The sequence below is a fragment of the Solea senegalensis genome, linkage group LG6 (assembly GCF_019176455.1).
Source record: "Solea senegalensis isolate Sse05_10M linkage group LG6, IFAPA_SoseM_1, whole genome shotgun sequence".
NCBI lineage: Eukaryota > Metazoa > Chordata > Actinopteri > Pleuronectiformes > Soleidae > Solea > Solea senegalensis.
The window spans coordinates 5,803,150-5,826,014 of NC_058026.1; the positions used below are offsets into that span (position 1 = coordinate 5,803,150).

General features: G+C 42.0%; 1 protein-coding gene across 2 annotated transcripts in view; it reads left to right on the forward strand.

Moving 5' to 3' along the window:
- Positions 1-165: 165 nt before the first annotated feature.
- Positions 166-22,865, forward strand: part of gnav1 (guanine nucleotide binding protein (G protein) alpha v1) — a 33,301-nt gene continuing 10,601 nt past the window's right edge. For both annotated transcript variants that reach the window (XR_006360580.1, XM_044028385.1), the window contains exons 1-5: positions 166-728; positions 2,297-2,388; positions 10,806-10,898; positions 11,398-11,558; positions 14,615-14,743. Coding sequence is in view for 1 of the 2 variants with exons in the window: in XM_044028385.1 (XP_043884320.1) it covers positions 599-728; positions 2,297-2,388; positions 10,806-10,898; positions 11,398-11,558; positions 14,615-14,743 (605 nt within the window). In the remaining variant the exon portion in view is untranslated. The remainder of the gene's footprint in view (positions 729-2,296; positions 2,389-10,805; positions 10,899-11,397; positions 11,559-14,614; positions 14,744-22,865) is intronic.

A 22,865-nucleotide genomic window follows, 5' to 3' on the forward strand; every position in this document is an offset into this window, starting at 1 on the left:
AATGAAATGAAATGAAATGAAATGAATTGAATGGTTGTTTGTAGCCTGAACAGACAGGATACAAACGTGGATTTGCACGGTCAGCAGTTTCGTCCCCCGGCGCGTCACTTCCCAGGGAAGTCTGAAACTTTTCCATCTGTGCGCCAAAGGCAGCAGCAGCAGCAGCAGCAGAGACCGCACAGGAGGAGGAAGAGGAAGAGGAGGAGGAGAGCTCCAGGATTATGTCTTCGGGGTTTTCGCCAAGGCGGCAGAGCAGAGTTTGAACCGCTGCTGCGAATAGTCGCCGAAAAAAGTTACCACGTGTAAAAAAAAAAGAAGCTGCCTCTGACATTGAAGGAGAAGACGTGGAGCGATGCGTAAAATCACTTTTCGCCGCCACTGGATGTTTGTGTGATGGCCTGAACTTCGTTTTTGTCCCTGCAGAGCCAACTGTGATACTCACAGGGACACACTGAGGAGGAGGAGGAGGAGGAGGAGGAGGAGGAAGACTAGGAGCATGCAGCGAGCACAGAGACACTGTCGGTGAGGCAGCTCTGTGTGGACTCCCTGCCTTTGTTTCCCTCCGTGTCCGTGGCCGGGGAGGAGATGAGAGCTCAGGATGGGACTGTGCCTCGGTACCGAAGTCACGGAGGAGGAGAAGAAGGCGAGGATACACAGTGTCAAGATAGACAAAGACCTGTACGAGTCCGCCAAGCGCGAGATGAACGTGGTTAAAATACTCTTACTAGGTGAGACCGACCGTCCAGATCATGTGAACGCACCTGAGAAGAGTGCACCTCTTCGTTCACTCAATGTACAGAGGCGTTTCAAGCGAGTTTGGGGCCCCAGGTGAAAGGGGTCTCTCGGGTGCTACATCAAACTAGAACATGGGTATCCAATTAAAGATATCATATGTAACTTAACCCTTTTACGATTATCAGATATTTAGATTTATTTTGACTTTATGGCTGTAGTATTGTCAAAAAATGTTCAATGAGTGAACGCTTCTGCCCCTTTTTCCAAGATGACTTTAACTTTTTTGATATATCTGGCAGTTATTCAGCCGTTTAGGATATTTCAGTACTTACAAGCTGCTGGTGAATCTCTGAGCGCGACGTTAATGACAAGTATATGGGTGCAAAGCTCCATTTCTCTGCTTTTCGGTATCCACATGAGGGGGGATGTCAGCTAATCTCGGCTGACATAGGCCGAAAGGTGGGGTCACAATGAGAAGTACACACGGCAAATCCTGTCGGCAGCAGGATATCTAATATCTAAAAATGACACGGTTAGTGTTTTATATTATGTTGTCTCCAACACTCACCTTTTAATGTTGTCAACCACTTTACCAAAAAATCAGAGTTAGGAATGATCTACGTAATGTCTTTTGCTGCATGTTCCCATCCGTACCGTAACCCTATTTCCAGGGTTAGAGTGAGGGTTCAGACAGGAAGTGGCCTCACTTAACACCATAACAAATCAGGTTCCAGGTATGGATCATGTAGTGACAGGAAGGAAGGAGACGAGACGACACATTCCCATCATCTCACACTGTGATCTGTGTGAGATCTGGTTCGACTGAAAAACACCTCGTAGCAGAAATAATACTCTGTGTGCAGTGAAGTGTACAGTATGTTGGTAAAGGTGAACCCTGATGTGATTTCCATTGTGTACACTGGATGGACATCGCTTTCTATCAGCTACAGTACGTGAACAGCGTGACATCACATTCAACAAAGGAGAAGTAAACACAAAGGGCAACAATGGAGAACCTCCAGCGTTACATGTTCTCTTCTTCTTTCTTGGCATTTCTCTCTGACATAATGAACGGTAAATAAAAAAAAACAAACATTTTTGCTTCTTTTTTTTTTACCTATTCCTGTTCTCGCCCAAAGGAGAAAATCCGGTGCTGGACCCCTTACAAACAGAAGTGTACCAAAAAGTGGGACGGCATGGATCAGTTATTCTGGTGCCTTTTACAAATCTTGACGATTGAAACGCAAGTAGTTGCAAAAACCTGCCCTAATGTAGAGTGTTAGAAATGGCTTTGTTTTCCCTCAAAAGCCACAGAAAGTGATAAAAACCCAGTTATCTGCACAGTAACCACATGATGACGTGATAAAAACACCACAAAAGGCCTCCAGCTCAGTGTTTCATTGAGTTTTCTTTTCTTTTTTTTCCCATTTCCTCCTGAAGAACCACTGTGTATTTTTTAACCACTGCATATCCACTTCTAAACTCTCAGTTAAATGTGTTTTAAACATTTTTTTTCTGGCATCAGGTTTAACCACAGTTTACTGTTTCCATCGTCCTGCAGGTGCAGCAGAGAGCGGCAAAAGCACACTGGTCAAACAGATGAAGATCATCCACAGTAATGGATTCACTAAACAAGAGCTAACTAGCTTCAAGGTTAGCCCTGCATGCACACACACACACACACACACATACAGTCTGCTTCACCTTTGGTCTTAAATGAGATAAGTTTTTTTTTTTCCATACAGTGGCTTTGTTTTTTTGGGGTTTCAGTATCACAAGAGGATGACAATCACATTTCTTTCTTATCTATAATGAAGGGACTAGTGAAAACAAACACAGCTTTAAATAGAACTGTATAAGACTTTAAGTGTTTAGGTTGGCATTATTGTCATTTCAGTTAACAGGATTCCAATAGAGGAAGTAAAGTGGTGAAGTTGTGCTGTAGGCTCAGTGCTTTATTGTTATTGTTGTTATGCACGAGTTAAAAGATGGCGATGATGAACAACAGAGGAAATTACAAACGGAGGCGATGCATAGTTCCTGTGGGGGGGGACTGAGGTTTCTCATGATACACAGGGTCAAATCCAAGTTGGTATGCAGTGGTTTGGCTCGCATCTGCTCTTCCTTATGTGTGTGTTTGTGCGTGTGTGACTGTGTGCGCGCGCTTGTGTGTGTGTGTGTGTGTGCTGTGAGCGACCCAAAGCCAAATTCCTCTGCTGTGCTAGAAGTTGAGATGGGGTGGGGAGAACGGGAACAGTTCACTTCACACACGCTCACACACACAGGTTTACGCAGCTATTCTTGCTGGGACACTGCAACAGAGTGTTATCCCTTACCTTAACCATAATCAGTTCATGTCTAACACTAATTGTAACCTAACCACAATTCAAAGCTTAGCGCTAAACTTAACTGGTTGCTTAGGAATGAGGTTCTGGTCTCCATGAGGACTACTGGACCTGACAAGGTCAGTGTTCAGGTCAGAAAAGATCCCTCCTACTCAATCTCAGTTTTTCTGCTGAAGACTTATCTTTCCCCACATTTTTTACTTTACTCCTCGGTTTCTTTTCTCCTCCTCCAGTCTGCTCAGACATAAACACAATGAGTATGTGATGACAGAAAGTGTCCTTCTTCGTCTCCATAATGCTTCAGTTAGCCGCTATGTCTTCCTGCAGTAGCAGTCCTGGCAGACTGATGTTGGACTGCGGAGTTTGAACCCTCCTAATTCCTGCTGTGTTTAGTATATAAACGTGATTTATGAAAGTGATGAATGAGGAGTTACTGAACCAACAAATGTCCTTAATGTCATGAAGACATGTTAACGTGTATGTGTTCCTGGACTTTGTTAGATGCAGTCAAATGTCTCTTCTTCTGGCGTGACACACGATGTTTGCACAGGCAGTTGGGATGTTTGAACGCATTCCTGGACGTTAAAGACGCCTCGGCTCCTCCTCTTGCTCACGTCTGTGACAACCAGCCGCTGTGTTCACTCGCTCCAACACAAGCATCGTAACTTTCTCACTGGACTCTTGAGTGGTGACAGAAATATCGCTATTATGCAGGTGGATTTATGCACGGGAATGTGAATTGAGAAGAACTCATGATTGATTTGAGGAAAGTAGGGAGTTGCAATTTTGTGATTTATTTTGACTTTAGAACACTTTAAAGCATTATTTTATTTTAAAATGATGATACACACTGTATATAGTATATCATATTTTTTCTGACTGTTTTACAAATAATTTCCTCTGCTAGAATTGTGATAGTTCTGTTAGCTTGATGAACGGAAACAGCTAAACAGCAGCCGTTGTCATTCTACCTCTAGTATTTGAAGTTCAGTTAATCTGCAACTCAGTTTCATTTGAAGGCCCACAGTTTTGCTCTGTCCTGTTTGAAGAGACTCTATTCATTGTATTCATTATATGGCAGCACTTGCTCAGTGAACACCGAGTAGAAAAAAAGTTTTGTTGTTTTTATTTTATTATTAGCTAAATGTAGCTGAAAAAGATGCACATGTACATGTTATGCACCACCGGCCCATTCAGTTTAGATCAGGGTCTGACTGACTGACATGCGGTGTGCTTTTATTTTGGAAATATAACTTGCAGGTAATTCAGAATTCAAGGATTGTTTATTGTCCTTTTGCATACACATTATATTTGGCAAACTCTCTCTTCAGAAAGGCACAATACCGTGGGAACAAGACACTCGTTGAAATTGAAATAGACGTTGTATGTACTGTATGAAATGTATCATTCAATTTGGGTTTAAGGGAGGTAAAGAAAATTGCAATTATCAATACTATCAAATAGCAATTGCTTGTAGATTCCCTCAAATATAATGATACAATTTACAATTAAACTGTGACAAAAACTTAGAACCCTGACAGATGGATAGATGGATGGGCTTTAATTTATCAAAAGATTGTTTATTAATAAAAATAATAATAATAATAATAATTCTTGAGTGTCTCCTGCACTTATATGGAGTAGAGCGGGGGAATGCGGTTTTTCCCAGTTTTCCCAGGTCATTTGTTAACAAAAAGCTGCACTGTGCTGCCGAGCAGAGTAAAAAAGGAGCATAAAAACAAGAAAAAGAAGTAGTGTGGCTGTTGGAGAGAACCTGGTCATTTCTAGCTTTATGCACATTGGATTTTAAAACGCTCCCTTTTCTATAGCATTTAAGCAGCTCAGAATACAAAGATTACACACACACACACACACACAGTAACACATGTTTGATTCCCGTAGTCAGATCTCTATTGTTGGCAGTTGGGTTTGCCTTCATTCTCAGGTGACGCCCTTATTTTCAAGTGGAAAATTGACACCCACAAACCTGCCCTTCCCGCATGACTGTCCCAACCTCCCACGGCAAATAGACACACCCTCCTCTGTGCACGCACGCACACACACACGCATGCACGTCAAGTCAATGTGCGTATGTTTTCTCACGTGTTTGTGTTTATTTTTGATGCCCCATCTATTAAGGTTGTGTCTACACTCACATGCCACTTTATTAGGCACACCTGTTCAGCTGCTTGTTAATGGCAGCTTCTGATATGTCTGGCACATTTCCATGTGCTTTGTACATACGGATGCTCATTAATATGACATTAAAATGTAAATGAATGCAAATATATGAACTATCTACTAAGCCAATCACGCGGCTGCAATTTATTGCATTTAAGCTTGTAGAAAATGGTCCAGATGACCCACTGAAGCTTAACCAGAGTGTCTGCATGGCGAATAATAAAACTGATTTAGAGGACTTTTAGAGCAACTGAGCTTTTTTCATTATTTAAACAAGATTTCTGATTGTTTCAGCTTGAGAATGTGAATATTTTCTTTTCGTTTTTTTGCTCCATATAACAAAGAAAGCATTAGAAGTGAATCATTTTGGTTTTTGGACAAAAACAAGCCATTTGAGAACATCATCGTTTCCATGTTTGACAAACAATGATCAAAATTTTTTTAAAGTTTCCTGACATTTTATGGACCAAACGATTACTCGATTGGAGGAGATAATAATCAACAGATGAATGGATTATGAAAATAATCGTTAGTTGCAGCTCTAGTGACTTTGAATGAGATAGAGTTAGATATGAATATGTTGCGGTTATTGGTGCCACACAGGCTGGTGTGAGGATTTTTAGAAATGGCTGATTTTATGGGAATTTTAACACACAGAATGATTGAACTGTAACTGGAATAATGACTCATTACAACCATGGTAACGAGCAGAATGCTTGTATGAGTGAAGATCTTAGGTCTGCCTTGAACTGGAAAGGTAATCCTTGCTCCATGCTATCCATTCTCTCAAATGTCCCCTGAAGGCAGGGACATAGAGAAAAGCCCATCTCCTTATTCCCCTGTCTGGCTCTTTGTGTTCCTTGTCTGTCAGACAACTTTGTATTACATTAGGACCATGATAGGATCAGCTTGGGAGGAATACGGGCAGGAAAAGTAGAAGGGGGCTTCTCTTTCGTCTCATCCTGCCTTTATTTGCAGCCCCAGGTCATGGCTGCTTTGGTTGAGATTTTTCCCGTCATGCGATTTTATTACACACAACACTTAGTCAACAAAAGTGTCTGTGTGTGTGTGTGCACATGGTTGTGGCAATGGTTGACATTTATTAACTGAGTAATTACAAATATTTCAGGTGTTTTCACAAATCTTTGTGTCAAGGATTGAATAAAAGCATCATATCGGTATCGATCAGTATCAGTATCGGTAAGATCGGTCAAAATCGCCGGATCGTGTAAAATCCGATACAACCCAAAAATCATTTTACTTTGTTACACAGTTGGAGAATTATGTCGTTGTAATGATGTGTTGTCAACAGCTTCACAGTTCATAAATGGTCTAAAAGGACTGTGTTGGACTAATTTCGGTGTGAGTAGATACTCAGGTTTGTGATATCGGTATCGGACACCGAAAAGTGGCACAAAAACATTTAAACACAGCTAAGAGGCTTTGCTTTCAGGAACTGACCGAACTTATAACCTCCAACCACAACTGTGCATACTTGGTTATACATTGCCACCAGATCGGTCTGTGGTTAATGATTAAATACCAGTTCCAGTTCAGCTGCGTTCTTTGTTGGTGTAGCAGGTGACGGCTGCTAATAGCTGTTAGTTTTCTGCGTTCGCGAGGCCGAGCCGCAGGATTCAGGCTGGGCAACAACAGAACAATAGTTCTGAGTATCTGCATGGATTTAGACATTAGACTGTTGAGAGTTGAAATGTCTCTGCTGACGCACAGTGCGCCATAAAGTTCCCACAGTATTTTAAATTGCGGCGGTGGTGATGGTGGTGGTGGGAGTGTTCGAGAGGGGTGAGGGCTTTCTGTCTGTTGGACTTCCTTTTACACTGATGACCGCACACACACTAACACACACACACACTGCCTTGTTGCTTTAGGGGTGATATTGTGTTGTAATCTGAATCCACATAAGCTATACATCCACTCTCAGGATAAGTACTGGATAACACCCTTTTTCGCCCAGGTAGAAAGTGCTGTGTGTGCGTGTGTGTGTATCTTTGTGAGGATCAAATAACGTATAAACCACAGGAAGCAAGGACTTTTTGTCAAAGTGAGGAATTATTATGCTGGACCTTGTGTTCTGTCAAACGTAAAATGGGCTGTTAATGGGTTAAGACTTAGTTTAAGGTTCAGGGGTTAGGGAATGCATTAGGTCCTAGGTAAGAATGCTGTATAAGATTGTGCGTGTGTGTATTTGTTACCTCTTCAGGACCTTTTCCGGCATAAACACTGGTCTTGTCAGGACAAGCAGTCCTCATGTAGATCAAAACCTGATCTCCATGAGGCAGAACCTCATATCTGAGGAACTGGTTAAGCTTAGGGCTAAGATTTGAATTGTGGTTATGTTCACAGGTCCAGAAGTCCTCATGGAGACTAAAGCCCATCTGAGGCTCGGGTTAAAAGCAGGATTAAAAAGTGAACTGTGGTTAAAGTTAGGATTAGGCATTAACTGAATGTTGTTTTCTTAACAACAATGGCTGTGCAAACGTGTGTGTATAAAACTTTTTGTCATAGACAACAAGCAAAGAGGAAGACTGGCCTGTGTTCCACGCATATAAAGTGTCTGATGTTGTCCAAACATGACCAACACCCTCTCTCCCTCCCTCCCTTGAGTCAGAAAGGGAGGGAATGGGAAACGGTTGATAAGGAGGACAAAGGTGGACCGAGAAGGAAAGAAGGAACAATAATGAAGTCACTGAAGACAGACAGACAGAGACGTCTGTCTGTCTTCAATGACTTCATTATTGTTCCTTCTTTCCAGGGTACAAACATGATGCATCTGTGACATCATCAGTGTCTTGATGGGGAAAAAAATACGAGGAGAGATAAGGCCTGAAGATCCTGGTAGTCAATGATTAGATCAAAAATATAACAATATCTGCATGTAATACTGTGGCTGTGCTGCTGCTAAAGCTCTGACGTTGTCGAGTGCAGCACAAACGCAAGGGAGCGTTTTGGGATCAGAGCAGACGCAGAGAAAATAATCCATGTTTTTCTAACGAGTAGGTTGGATAGTGAGGTTTTGCCCTTTTATTTCTGGCTTGGCAGAAATGTTAACTAGCAAACAGCAGCTTGTTCGACACATTGGCTTCTGTTTTTCGGCCTCCTGCTTCTTTTACAACTGAATTTGATCTTTTTATTCACGTACAAAGCTCTTAATGGTGCCGCTCGTTCCCACATTTCAGATATTTTAATACCATGTCGCGCAGCAGCAAGCGCCTTCAGGCGTTTTAATGTTTAACTGTTAAATCAGTTGAAAACCTTCTCATTTAATGAATGCAGTGTGCTCTTGCCTCTCTATTTCTGCCCATTAAAAAAGATTATGTCCCTTTTTTATAACCAGATTGTGAAACACTCTTCATTCTCCTGTGTTTACTTCAGTGCTTTTTTTTGGGGTTATTTTCTCGGGTTCCAATGATTAATCAGTTGGAATATTATCAAATGTGAATATTTTCTGCCTTTTGCTCCACATCACATAACAAAGAAGATTAAAGCTGAATAATTCTGGTTTTCCAACAAAAAAAGACATTTGAGCATCACTTTGTGGTTCAAACACTTTCTAACATTTTATCGGCAAAATAACTCTGCGAATATTTGGTTAACCTTTTTTAAATGTTATACTTTGCACTTTGAGTTGTATTCTATGCATATAAATGAAAGTATTGGGCTCAGATATGTCCTGCAGGACCTGTAACCTGCAGACAGACTCAACACTGTGAACTCCAAAGGATCCAGAGCATTTTTTTTGTGGACCAGCAGACAGACTTACTCCGAGCAAACCAACTCGGTTACAACCACTCACCTAAACAAATGTGTTTCCTTCCTCTCAAAACCACTTCAAACATGATATTGTTTGAATATTTTAAACGTGCAGCGTTCCTTCTGTGACACATCGCAGTGTGGACCAGCGGGAAAACATCATGGGGATTGTGTATACTGCATTGCTGTTCGTGTTTATGCGTTGACTCCCTCACACTAAAAAAGAACCGCTTGCTCGTAAACAGCCGCTACAGGCTGAGTGTTTTCAGCGAGTGCAGGATTTGTCGTCTCGGGACACATTTGCGTGACACAAGCGTGCTATTGCTCCCTCATCACTGACTCTCTGCAGCACGGTTTAAGAGCATAAAACATTAAAACTACAGCACAAAGATGCCATATTTATTGTTCTTGTGGTAATAAGAGCGAGTCATTGTCATGCAACAAATCTACAGCGATAGGATAATTGTGCCACTGGGGTGATGACAGTGATGGCTAAGCAGGGGGAGACGAGCACACAAAGCAGCTTATTTCCGACACAAATCAATGCAGTGCTGTCGGCAAGCGTTCCCCTGAAAGAGAACTTAATTTGTCCCTAATGCCGTGGTGTCAGCAGCCGTCCAGAGACTGACTCTGCTCGCAGGATGAAGGCCTGTCATCGCACATACTTATCTCACTTTGCACATTTCGCAGCGAGCGCAGCGGGTCTCAATCTGGACACTAAAACACACAGAGAGACAGGAGAGCGACCAGACTGTGATGGAATCATGATGGAATGTGAAGCTTATCTTTAGCTGGCAGCAGAGTGGCAGAGAGTGCACACACACACACACACACATACAAAGTCACATCTTCCCAACTCTCTGTCGGAGTCACTCTGCTCAGTCACTTAGTCTCCAGGTTATAGAGTTATGAGTTTAATTACTGTGATAAACGCTGTAGTTTTACACTCTTTCTCTGTCGTCAGGTTTGATAGCTCGTCCCTGGGGTTTAATGTATGCAAATATACACACTTTTGCTGCGTCTGTACAGTATATAAATGTGTAATGGGGCATATTTTAATCACAGCGCCTTGTTTTTCTGCTTTCTTACAGTATATTGTTCAATTCATGTCTTTATGGTGTTTGTGTATTATTTTAAACTAGTATACTGTATATTCTTATAGGTATTCAATATATTCAATAGGTTGCTAACACTAGTTAACACTGGTTGACTGATTAGATTGAATTCATCCATCTACTGTTTTATCCTCCACATGAGGGTCGCAGATTTGGGGAATCCCCAAATCTGCACACCCTCTATGTGGAGGAGTTGTGCTTGTTCAAGTGCTTGTTCCCAGAGCGCAAGTCAATTCAGATATATGCGTATATATGTATATATATATATATATGTTCAACAAGCAGTTGAACATTATTAAGTGAGTGTATATGTATAATACAGGTGTTGTTGTATGTCTTATCGCCTGAAAAAAACAAAAAACAAAACTTGAATTCACTGAAATCTCTGCTTACTGCTGCCAGTCACGAGATAGAGGGCCCACGTCATAACCCCCATAAAACAACAAAGACATTTTTTATGACAGTACCAGTATACCAGAAATCTTGTCATGATTCTGCTCATTCTCTGTTAATCATCTAAGTTTTCATCTAGCCTTTTCTTGAAGTTTAACCTCGGCCATGATGAAAATACTCCCTTGTATGTCTGGTCACAAGCTTGTCCTTCAGTGGGAAGAACAACAAATTATGGACTTGACCTCTGAACTTTGTCCCTTGGCAGCCTGCAGTGCTGGATAACCTCCTGACCTCCATGAAGTTTGTCCTCCATGGCATGGGCGTCCTCAGGATCAACCTGGCAAACAGCAGGAACAAGGTAGTCCCTCTGCATGTCTCCATGCGCTTGTCATCACTCCTCTCTCTTCCTCTTCCAGTTTTTTAAGGGTCGTTTTTTTTTTGCTGCTGCAATGCACCCAGATCCCCACTAGAGGGAGACATGTGAGCACAGCAGGTGCAGCTGCTTCATATCACCACAACACACACACACACACACACACACACACAGATCGCATGCATGAGTGTCAGCAGAAAGTTAAACGGTAAACGTGGGTGGTTTGATGGTGATGTTCCATTTGATTTGAACTTTATTGTTGAAGTTATTAGAGCTCATTCACCGCCCGTCCACCGGGCACATCCTGCTGGGAGATGGCGACCAAAGTGTTTCCTGTGTTAAATGTCAGCAGCGTGTGCATATCCATTCATTTGTGCATCGATATTGATGACCGAGCGTAGAGAGCCGAGACAGACTCATTAACTTCTCTCACATCCCTTTTCCATCTGACCCCCCTCTCCGCCCTGTCTCTTCTCACTCGCAGGTCCACGCCCATTCTGTCCTGTCATGTGGGCGGTGCTTTGACGAAGAACAGGTGCTGTTTCCCTTCCTGAGCCACGCCCTGTCCTGTCTGTGGACCGACCACGGGGTGAGGGCCGCGGCGGCTCGGGGATACGAGTACGAGCTGAATGACTCGGCGCTGTAGTGAGTATTCTTGCAGAGCGCACTCAGGCTGGGCTGAGGAGACGCAGGGGTCTAATTAGCCCGACTCGCCGGCTGAGGCTCGGCCGTGTGCTTGCTGTCACTGGGAATCAGCCTGTAGAGTGGAGAAGACAGAGGGAGGGAGACATTGTAATTATGGGAGTATATGCAGTGGAGTCCAAAAATCTGAGAGGTTTGTTGTTGGTCTTGGGCTTTTTTTTAAAGCTAAGTCAGAAGAGTGAAGTTTAAAATGCACATAGATAAGAGTCAAACCTCTCAAACATAGAGCATTTAGGCTGCTTTTTTCCCCATTACTACGTTATAATCTACATACATAACAATGTGCAATATACAGTGTCTTGTATCCTTTTTTTTTAGCACAACCTATAGGCAATCTGATGACATGATTTGACACCTAAGCAATAAGCACTCACATTTTAAAAAATCGGATTTAATTTGTGAAATTTGGAAACGCATCACATTTAGCTTGGCTCGTTTTTCTGAACAAAAATAGAAGAAAAACAGTCTATTTTGTGACTTCTGCACTATTACGACTATCACGACAAAAAACAACAAAAAACCGTATACAATGAATCATAATTTTGACTCAGCAACACATAACAAGCTTGAAGATGTGACCTATAAACACACACCATGATGGAGGATGTCCATATAAGGAGTTGTGTCTTATTCCCACTGCAATTTACCGCGGGTGTGCCTGTGGCACAGATCCGTGCCACGTGAGCACTAAGGATTAAAGAAAGTGAAGAAGTGAGACTGACGACAGAAGACGATGGAAAATGAGACTCCAGGGTCGAGAGGATCGCATGTGTGCGACACAGACGTAAGACAAAGCCGGGACTCAACAGGAGGCCGTCTGTTCTCATCCTCTGCCCCAGCGACAGGCTTCCACTCTGGGCTTATCTACACCGACAGGACACCTGGTTCCCACTGAGAACTACCGTACATCACCATCACCTTCTGCTCACACACACACACACACACACACACATACACTTGTTCTTTTTTTTTGAGGACCCTCGCTGACATAGTGCATTGACTTGACTCTTACCATAACCTTATGGAACATTCTGGTCCCGCAGTTCATTTGTCGTAGTTTGAACATCATTCTTATCAGTACTGAGATTCTGGTGACCGAGTGATTTTCTTAATTCTGGTAACAGGAACTGTGGCTCATCAAAGAATCATCAAAGGAAAACCCACTGAAGTTGAAATAAGAATTCAATTTGCCCTAAATGATGTTGAAGCCATAAAAAATTTATCCAACAACGAGGTGCAATCTGAAATAATTTGCTAGTAGTGTTGAATTCAAATAGATTCTGGATTATTATCCATCTCCAAAGCTTCGTCACATGCTTGTTTTTAAGGCTGCAACGATTCGTCGATTACTAAATTAATCCTCAACTATTTGTTAATTGTAGATTATTCGGTTTTTAAAGTTTTTTTCTAATAATTAGAAGTTTTCTGGTTTTCCAGCTTCTTAAATGTGAATATTTTCTGGTTTTAATTTAACTAAAATCATTTTTCAACATTTTATGGACCAAACAAATACCCGAATTAAACGGGAAAATTGTCGTCAGATTAATATATTAAGAAAATAAGCATTAGCTGCAGCTCTATTTGTTTGAATTATTATTTCCATCTCATTGTTGTGGATTAAAAACCTCGCTCTCTGGCAGTTACAGTAAGTAACCAGCTGTTGAACATGGTGGAGTATCTAAAGACTAAAGCAGCAAACATGAGAGTGGAACGATGTTTAGATGGTCACAGAGATGAATCTAAAGGAATAATTACAGTTGTTTGTTCTGCTGCTACCACGTTACCAGGTGTCGTCAAATGAATTACTACACTGCAGCTTTGGAACACTGGTCAAACTGCAAGTGACCCATATTTTTATTACAAAGACAGAAGGACAAGTAAACACACACCTTCACATGTTTGTCTGCATTGGCCAGTGTCCGACAGTCAGAGTGTGTGTGTGTGTGTGTGTGTGTGTGTGTTGCTGTAGAGGAAACTGATTCACTGAGAAGGTCACAGGCGTGTGTGTGTGTGTACATGTAAGGACATGATTCTGTCTTTGTGAGGACATTTTTTTAAAGGCCCTTTTTGAAGTTTAAGAGTTGGTTTTAGGATTAGGCTTAGATTTGGGTTTATGTTAGGGCAGGGGTCTCCAAAGAAAGCTGTCATTGTATTCAAAATGTTTGTCTTTCAAAGTGAACTCCTCTTATTTAGAGATCAAGAGATCCCAACACTTGAATGAAGTCACGTGCACACAGGAAGTGCTTATTTGGGCCCACGTACGTATGCCAGCAGGTTTCCTCAAGCATGAGCTCCATAAAATCCAAACGTTGCTGTATTTATTTCAAAGTGGGTCACTGTGGTTTTTTAATCACAATTTTAACTGCTATGAAATGTCAACAGCTTTTTTTTCATCATTCTTGAATTTCACAAATGCAACGACTTTAGTTCTTATATTCACATACAAAACTTTATACAAGGTTTTCTCTTCCTATTATTGGTCACAGGGGGCAAAAGTGGCTCTTCTGATACTAGAGGTTGCAGACCCCTCTGGGTTTGGCATTTAGGGTTAGATGTTTGATGGTTAACGTTAGGGTAAGGGAATATTAGGGAATGCGTTATGTGTATGAGTGATCTCGCTGAGAATGTGTGTGCCTGTGCGTGCACACATGACAAAGTTGATTGCACTCACTGTGTTAATCGATAATCTGCATGAAAGCTTAGCCTCAGTGTGTTATTATGGTAAATCACAGCATGAATATTCATAGAGATGATCTGTTGCGCCCCCTGGGGCTCCAGTCTTATCACTGCACACCCTACCTGCCACCTGGCATGAGCCGGGAGCTCCAGGCCCATGTGAGCAAGCGCACGCATCCACGACTGATACTCGACTTTATTCTCTTGTGACGGCAAGTTTGTCTGCAGGTAATGAAACTTTTCCCGTTGTGTCCCCTCCTCTCTCTTTCATCTGTCTTTATCTCCTTGCTTCCTGCGCTCCTTCCTCTGTCTGTGTCTCATAGTTTCTTTGAGAACATGACCCGCATCATGTCTACAGACTACGTGCCCACGGAGACCGATGTTCTGCGAGTGCGACTGAGGACAACAGGGGTGATAGAGACACAGTTTAAGGTCAAGCACCTCATTTTCAGGTAGACGCCTTTCATTCATTCATTCTTTGTATTAAAGATGCAGTGTGTGACATTTAGGGGAGGGTTTAGTGGAAATCAGATCTTAGATGTAGTACCATCATTTTTTGGACTTGGCAAAAGCCTTTAACATGCACTTTAGAAAAGATCCTTCCTTTTGAGAGGCCACCATCTTTTACCACGTGTTTCTACAGCAGCCACGAACAGACAAATCAGGCCAGAGTGTGTGTCGGGATGCAGCAATCCACTTTTTTTCACTTTCGATCCAATCCCGATACCTGAATTTGGATATCTGCCAATACCGAAACTATTCCGATATGTTTGCTTTAATATTATTATCATCATTATTGTTGATTTTATATAAGGCTGTATTAAACTCCTTTATACAGGCAAGTATGATATGTACGGACATATGCACGTATGTCCCAAGAGGACTTACTTGAGGTAAGTATAAGGTCAGGGCTGGAACTCCTTTTTACTTTTACTTTACTAGATTTTGAGGCCTTTATGACGGGGGTAGGGGGCTGACATCTGCGAAACAGACAAGTGTGTTTTGTGTTTTGAAGCGGAGGCTTACTACACCAAGGAAGAAGAACAACATCCTTTCTGGGATGCTGAGGCCACCGTAGTTCCCTGACATGCTTGGGAAAGAGAGTGTGTTACGATCTGCATTTACACCTATTGTTTTTGCACAGTGAGAGCGAATACAATCTGGTTCTGCAAACTCGATTTGCAGTCGTACTGCGACTGACTCTTCTCCCTTAGCCGCGACACGCTTATCTCTATCTACAGCCTGTGCGATCTGCCCCGAGATGTGTTTGATGTGTTTGATTCAGCTCGTCAATATGGCGCATGACAGCTCGCATCATTGGCTTGGTCTTATCAGAGGAGCAGCAGAGGGCAGGTATCTGAGTTCAGGAGACCATATTCATCTCTGACCAATGAGCCGGTGTGGAGTAATACCACCCATCATAAATAAACTAAATCACTAACAAAGACGGTGTTACTGACCAGTCTGTCTGGCACCAACAACCAAAGACCTTCCTGAAGCTCATTTTTATGGAATTAGATTTGTTTCAATATTTTCAAACAACACTTTTCACTAAGCAAATAAAAGATTGATTTAATCATTCAAAAATATTGTATTTTATTGTTTGTAAATACACTTGTTCTTTGTGCTCCCTGATTTGTTCTTTGCACCGTGGTTTTTTGTTTGTGGGCGGGCCTTAGGAATCCGCCTGCTGATTGGTTAATGAGTTTTGGAGCAATAGCTCAATGGACGGGAAGTCGTCACAGGCTTGGAGTTTTCCCCGTCGACCTTCGACAAAATAATTGTAAATATCTAATGTTTGTCAGATTATTAACGTTGGATTCTTACAATTATTTTCGATGGGGAACGAGTTCCAGACGCACAGCGACTCTAAGCATGTGACGTGAATTCAGTAGCCAATCAGCAGGCAGCTTCCTGAGGCCCGCCCGCAAACAAAAAACCACGGAGCAAAGAACAAGTGTATTCTCAAACAATAAAATACTAAAAATATTTTTGAATGACGAAATCGATGTGTTATTTGCGCCGTGAAAAGTGTAAAATATTGACACAAATCTAATTGCATAGGTTTTACCTTCAGCAGCATGGATTGAGTTGCTGTCGGGTGATTGGATGATTAGATATTTGTGTCAAAGAGCAGCTGTGAACCCAAAGTCCTGTAAGTTAGAGTTTTGGCTTTGTTTCAAATGATTCTTTTCATGTTCCACTGCTGGTCAGTGGATAACAGACCAGCACATAATATGTGCGGCTAACGTAAACGTCAGCGGTTGAAAAACTGTCCAGTGTATGTCCCGTCTAACAAAAGTGTCTTTGAAATGAAGGTTGTTATAAACTGTGGCACAATGACATTGAGTGAATATTTGCCAATTACCCCAAAACATAAAGAATCATCCAGGCTAATGTGAAGGTTGTAATAGTTCAGGTATTTATTCAGAAACCAAAGAAATTTAGATTAAAAACAACTTAAAATGTTGGCCTGTAAATTCAGATTATCACTACAGTTCGTTGACTCAAGAAGTGCAGGATTTTCCCCCATTTTGCTGGAAGAGCAACGAGCTGTGGAACATGATCAGGATGCTCTACATGCACATCTAGTGCGTGTGCGTATGTGCGCGTGTGTCTGTGTGTGTGCGTGCGTGTGTGTGTGTACATACTGTACATGTGCGTGTCTCATCATGTACAAGACAATTAGATTACTTTGTGTCCTGAGGAGCATCTCCTCCCCTGGTCTCCACCACAATATCAACCTGTCCTTCATAGTTGCTTAACATCACACCTCATATGAACACAATATTAAAATACATTACCTCAGGTTTTCATAAGATCTCTGTTTAGCATATAAACATGGTAGAGAGAGCCAGTTTGTCAGACGTCGTGACATCAGGACGGGGCATTTGTGTCACACCTGAGCGTCTCTGGATGCTGCTTGTGTGTGTGTGTGTGTGTGTGTGTGTGTGTGTGTGTGTGTTTCTCGCATTAAAGTGAAGGCACTTGTTTGTCAGAAGTGTTTCATCACAGGCAAAAGTTTATCTTGTGCAGATAAATATGCTGCCTTTACCTCGCAGCCTTAACTGTTTGCGTCACTGTCTAGTCGCTCAGAATCTGATTGTTTGTTTGTTTGTTTGTTTGTTTGTTTTGTTCCTGCTTGCCTGGATTCTTTTTTCCTGGGAACGGTGACGTCACGGTTGCGTGAGATCCAAAGAGGAGAGGATTAGAGTCTCGGGTAGTGATGGAGGACGGAGCGGATAGGCCTCGCCGCCTCACACACCCTCTCTCTTATCTGCCTGAATTCTTCAGGACATAAATAATTGGTTTGAGTTAACTGACACACAAACTGTGTGTGTTTTGAAAAGATCAAGCCCTTGAAGTTGACGAAGAGCTTTGCATATGTCGATGTAATTACTTCAGAACTTTAACAATAAGGAGGGGTTTTGGAGAAGTGTGCCGTTTGTGTTTTCATGACCTGTGAGAAAAAGTACATCACATCTGTCTTTTTCTCTAACATGGGCAGCATGCAGTTTTCTTTGAACACAGAGCATTTAGGCTGCTTTTTTTCCTTTACTATGTTTAAACATACAGTATATACAGAGGCTTTTTCAGCATAACCTAGACAATATGATTTTTAAAAAAAAAGAAATTAATTTTCACCAACTATATAAGCACACCTGAGCAAAAAGTACTCGGATTAAGTTTGTGAAATTTGAAAATGCGTCAGAGTTCAAAGTTCGAAGAAAAACGGTCTCATTTTGTGACTTCTGCACAATTATTGCGACGTTATATCCCTGCCAAAAAAATGTGATATGAAACGAATCATAACTTTGACTCAACAACACATAAGGAGACGAGAAAACTGCATTTTTTAAAGCCTGAATATGTGACCTATAAAAACACACCCCTAGGATGTCCATATAAGGTGCTGTGTATTATTCCCACGGTAATTTACAGAGGGTGCACCTGTGACACAAAGCCATGCCGCATAACCACAAGATCTGCTCACTTGCTGCATTTGTGACTTGACCCGTGTTGAAGATGTAGGCCTCTGGTGTTCTGTGGTCTCTGATGGAAACCACGTAACTATGAATACTACTATGAGTGTGTTTCTGGTGGAGGACTTTCTGTTGCATGTGATCAAAGATGTCATCATCCTAAGTCTACGTTCCCAGCTGCTCCCCTACTCTTATCTGCATTTTCATTTTTGTCTTCGCTCGCACCAGAACAGAAATGTCAAAAATATTACCTTAAACTACTACTAACTGTGTGTGTGTGTGTGTGTGTGTGTGTGTGTGTGTGTGTGTGTGTGTGTGTGTGTGTGTGTGTTTCAATGTCCAATATATCGCATGAAGTGATGTCAATCAGATCTAATAGATGATGTTATATAACATAGCCTGTATATATTATATAAAACATAAATTCTATATTAGTTGGTCTAAGTCAGGAGTGAGCTGGGGGCCTGTAACTGTTGTGTAGTAAATGGGCAATATGATTCAAATTCAATATTCATAACAATATTCCATCATGATATCATCAGTGGCTCAGTGGTTAAGACCGGTTCTTTGTGTGCAAAAGACATCATGGTCACAAGTTCAATTCCACCCCTGGCTGATTGTACTCAATTCCCTTGTAAGTCGCTTTGGATAAAAGCGTCTGCTAAATGACATGTAAAGGATATCGCAATTCAAATTTCATGAGGATATTTCACAGAATTTCAAAGTAAAAGAGTTTTGATATGGAATGATGTAAACTTAGAAACACATAGAGGATGCAAAATAAATCTCTTAATATCAAAACCGGACAGAAATAGATTCAAATTTAACTGAAATTAAAACACTAAATGATATACTGTATACGATGTAATGGAGTATATTTAATAATGCGATAATTACAACTAATTGTCTTATTATTACTGTTATGTCTATATTCTATCACCTCTCTGGGAGCTGTGCCTCAGTCACCATGCTATGTTTAAATACAGATATGTGCTGGGGCTACATATAATTGATTTGAGGGCAGCATGTGGCCGGCGTGCCGCCTGTTTGACACCTCTGGTCTAAGCCCAAAAATCGCCATCTTTGGAGTTTCTTTCCTGCATCTCATAAGTTAAAGTTAGTTTTTATTAATCCCCTTAGGGAAAGTATTCCTCTGCATTTGACCCATCCTTGAATTAGGAGCAGTGGGCTGCCACACTGAGTGGCACCCAGGGAGCATTGGGGGTTGGGGGTACCTTGCTCAGGGGTACCCCAGCCCTTTTTGGCCGGGTGGGGATTTGACCCTTTGACCGGCGACCCTCTGGTTACGAGTCAAGTTCCCTTTCCACTTGCCCACAGGCTGCTCATGTTAAAAGACAAAACAATTGCAAAGGTGATGTGAGGAATAAACACCCATTAAAACATTAAAAAACATGAGTCATTTACAAGACTTTGCAAGTGTTTCGCTTCGAACTCAAGGTTCTTCAGCGTGTCAAAGACGCCCTGAATAATACATGTGTCCAAATGTTCGTAATGTGCATAATTCACATTAAATGCCACACAGAGGGGGAAACGATCACGCCCAGTACAACTGTGTGATATCAGCCTTGGGCTTTGTCTGCCGCACTTCTGCTGTCGGCATTCATCTGCACTGCCGCTCCTGTGTGTAGATCTGGAGGTGAAAGATGAGAGGAGGGTGAAGATAAAAACTGACGTATGCTCTTTCTGTCGAGTGTGAAGAAAGATTCCCTTGAATGCCGGGTGTTTTCTGTTTTAACTGTTTGGACGTGTCCTGTGAGCTTATCAGTGACACACCCGTAAAAGGAGGCGATCACCTTGTCGTGACCACAATGAAGTGATTGCCTCGACACTGCCACTCAAGAAATCATCGGAGCAGCAATTAGTGTAAGGGACAGTTAACAACAGAGTCCCTTGAGCTCAGGACAACACAGAGGATGATAAATCACACACACGGTGGTCACGCTTTCACTGAATAAGTGGGTCTGATTAATCGCCTCATTCTCTGACACACTGCCGGGTACAGCACATGCTTTTCAGGTGCTTGTTTGTTTTTAAGTCACGGACACAAATATGTCACTGAAAGATGACAAATTAACACCTGTGCGGTAAAATAATCTCCTTGTGTGCACACTTCTTCGTCAGTGATATAAATGCCTCTTCATTTTAGCGGCCCGTGTGAGCGCGTCGCCTCACAGGTTTCCACCCAGACACTGAGTCTAGTTTGCATACAGATGTCCCATTTGACCCTTGACCGTGACCCTTGAGTCTTTTTCCCTGCGTCGTTAACATAATCTGCTGTGATAATTACAGTCGCAGCACTGCAGATGATGAGGGTGAACATTATGGGGCGAGAGCAGGTGATAACCGGTCGCGACATCACCCAGAGGAATCTGAACCTCCGTTTGGAAGCCTCCGGAATCACGATTTGGCCGGCGACATTGTTGACGTTTTTGTAAACAGAAGGTCAGAGACACGAGACAAGACAAAACCAGCTGTCAATCACACCTGTGTCCACTCATAGGTGCCGTGCTTTATTGTCTCTTTTCCTCTTAATGGAGACAAAATTATAATGTTCACTGACATTATAAATCAAGTGAGACGTACGCTCGTTTCCTCATAGACTTTCATTGAAACTGAATTATTTTTGCAACCAGCAGAGTCGCCCCCTGGTGGCTATTCAAATGTATTCTTACATATGAATTAGCGTCCTCGGTAGAAGTGGAGTACTGCATCCCCTTTTTATGTAATATATAAACAAACCTGCTGCTCTTGCCCATAGACCATATTATGGTAAGATTGTGCCGAAAAACTGTTTATTTCAAGGACGATGAAGTTTGACAAGCAATGACCGGTTTGGCCACCAACACAGCGGTCAAGAGCAAGAACAGCACATAGAGAAGTACTCTATCTGACCATTACACCAACGGGGACTGTAATGACGTGTTCAAATGAACAGTTAAAGTAGTTAACCGTTGGCTTTTTGAACCTTTGACGTCAGCTAAAGGTTACCGTGGTCACTTTGATATCTTATGATAGATCTAACAGTTTTGTAGGTTGACGTGTCCGTAAGAAGCTGTGCTAGGTTTGGTGTAAAAAGGTTTTTTTGAACGTCGGGTCGCGCTGTGTTACGTTAGGTTACCGTTAAATCAATAGATCGTCATTGAAGACCTGGAACATAAAGGGAATATTTCTATGTGTTGTTGATCCGAAAGTAGCTTGGATACATGAGGGTAGAAATGTAACTTGGATGTAAATGTGACTCTTTCTTGCCTTGGTGACTGAGGAATTAAAACGGTGCCTTGTCACTGTGATACTGATCGTTCCCGTCTGTGCGTCTCCAGAGAGCTGCATTAACTCAATGGAAACTGAAATGGATGTTGTGAGATGATACATTGGGCTTTGAAAATGGGTGAAGTGGGACCACCGATCTGTGTCTCCAGCTGTGTTTCTCCACTCATTCCTGTCGTGTGTGTGTGGTGGGTTTTTTTTCCCCCTCCTCGTCCACCTGGAGAACACTGACCTTTGTGCTGCCGTGCTGTGATTGTCTCAGGGAACCTGTTGTGATTGTCTTGGTGAAAATTGAAAACATAGTAACAGAGGTGTGTGTGACATGCGTTTCTTGTGTGAATGTGAGTGGGAATAGTATACTGAGATATATCAGACCCTTTTCTTTCCCCCAAAAACCAATGCAATCTGCCATTGATTGATGATTTACCCCTCAGTACCACAGTGGGATGCACCATTAGTATGGACGGTCATGAATGCACAGAAAGCACAGCCGTACACGCTTCTATTGGAAATCTAAGGTTGTTTGTGTTGAAAGAACAGAGCCAGGCAAGGTTATTTGTCATTTCACATACTGTCTAATTATAGAGTGAACAGAACGTATGATCTTTTAATCCTCCAGACAGCATAGAATAAAGGAATAATGTCATAATGTTAAGTTTAATTTCCTCCAAAATTCAAAATCCTGAGAAAGTGAAAGAAAATGTTGCACTTTGTTTGAGCAGCGGCAGCGTGTGTGTTTGTACTAGGATAATGCTTTGTCGAGACTATCTTAATGAATGGAAGCCAGTGCAGTGTGTGTGTGTGTGTGTGTGTGTGTGTGTGTGTGTGTGTGTATGCGTGCGTGTTCTTTGTGTATCTTTGTGAGGACCAAAACACTTATAAACCCAAGGAAGTGAGGACATTTTGGTAAAGTGAGGACACGTTAAATTCTTGGTCCTCAAATTCTTTCACCCCTATAAAGTGCTTTTTAAAGGTTTGGACCTGGTGTTAGGGTAAGGGTTAGGCACTTAGTTGTGATGGTTAAGTTAAGAGTAAGGGTTAGGCACTTAGTTGTGATGGTTAAGGTAAGAGTAAGGGTTAGGCACTTAGTTGTGATGGTTAAGGTAAGAATAAGGGTTAGGCACTTAGTTGTGATGGTTAAGGTAAGGTTTAGGGAATGCATTACGTCGATGAATGTCCTCACTATGAATGCACAAACGTGTGTGTGTGTGTGTGTGTGTGTGTGTGTGTGTGTGTGTGTGTGTGTGTGTGTGTGTGTGTGTGTGTGTGTGTGTGCTCGCTCCAGTACTCATGTGATAGTCCC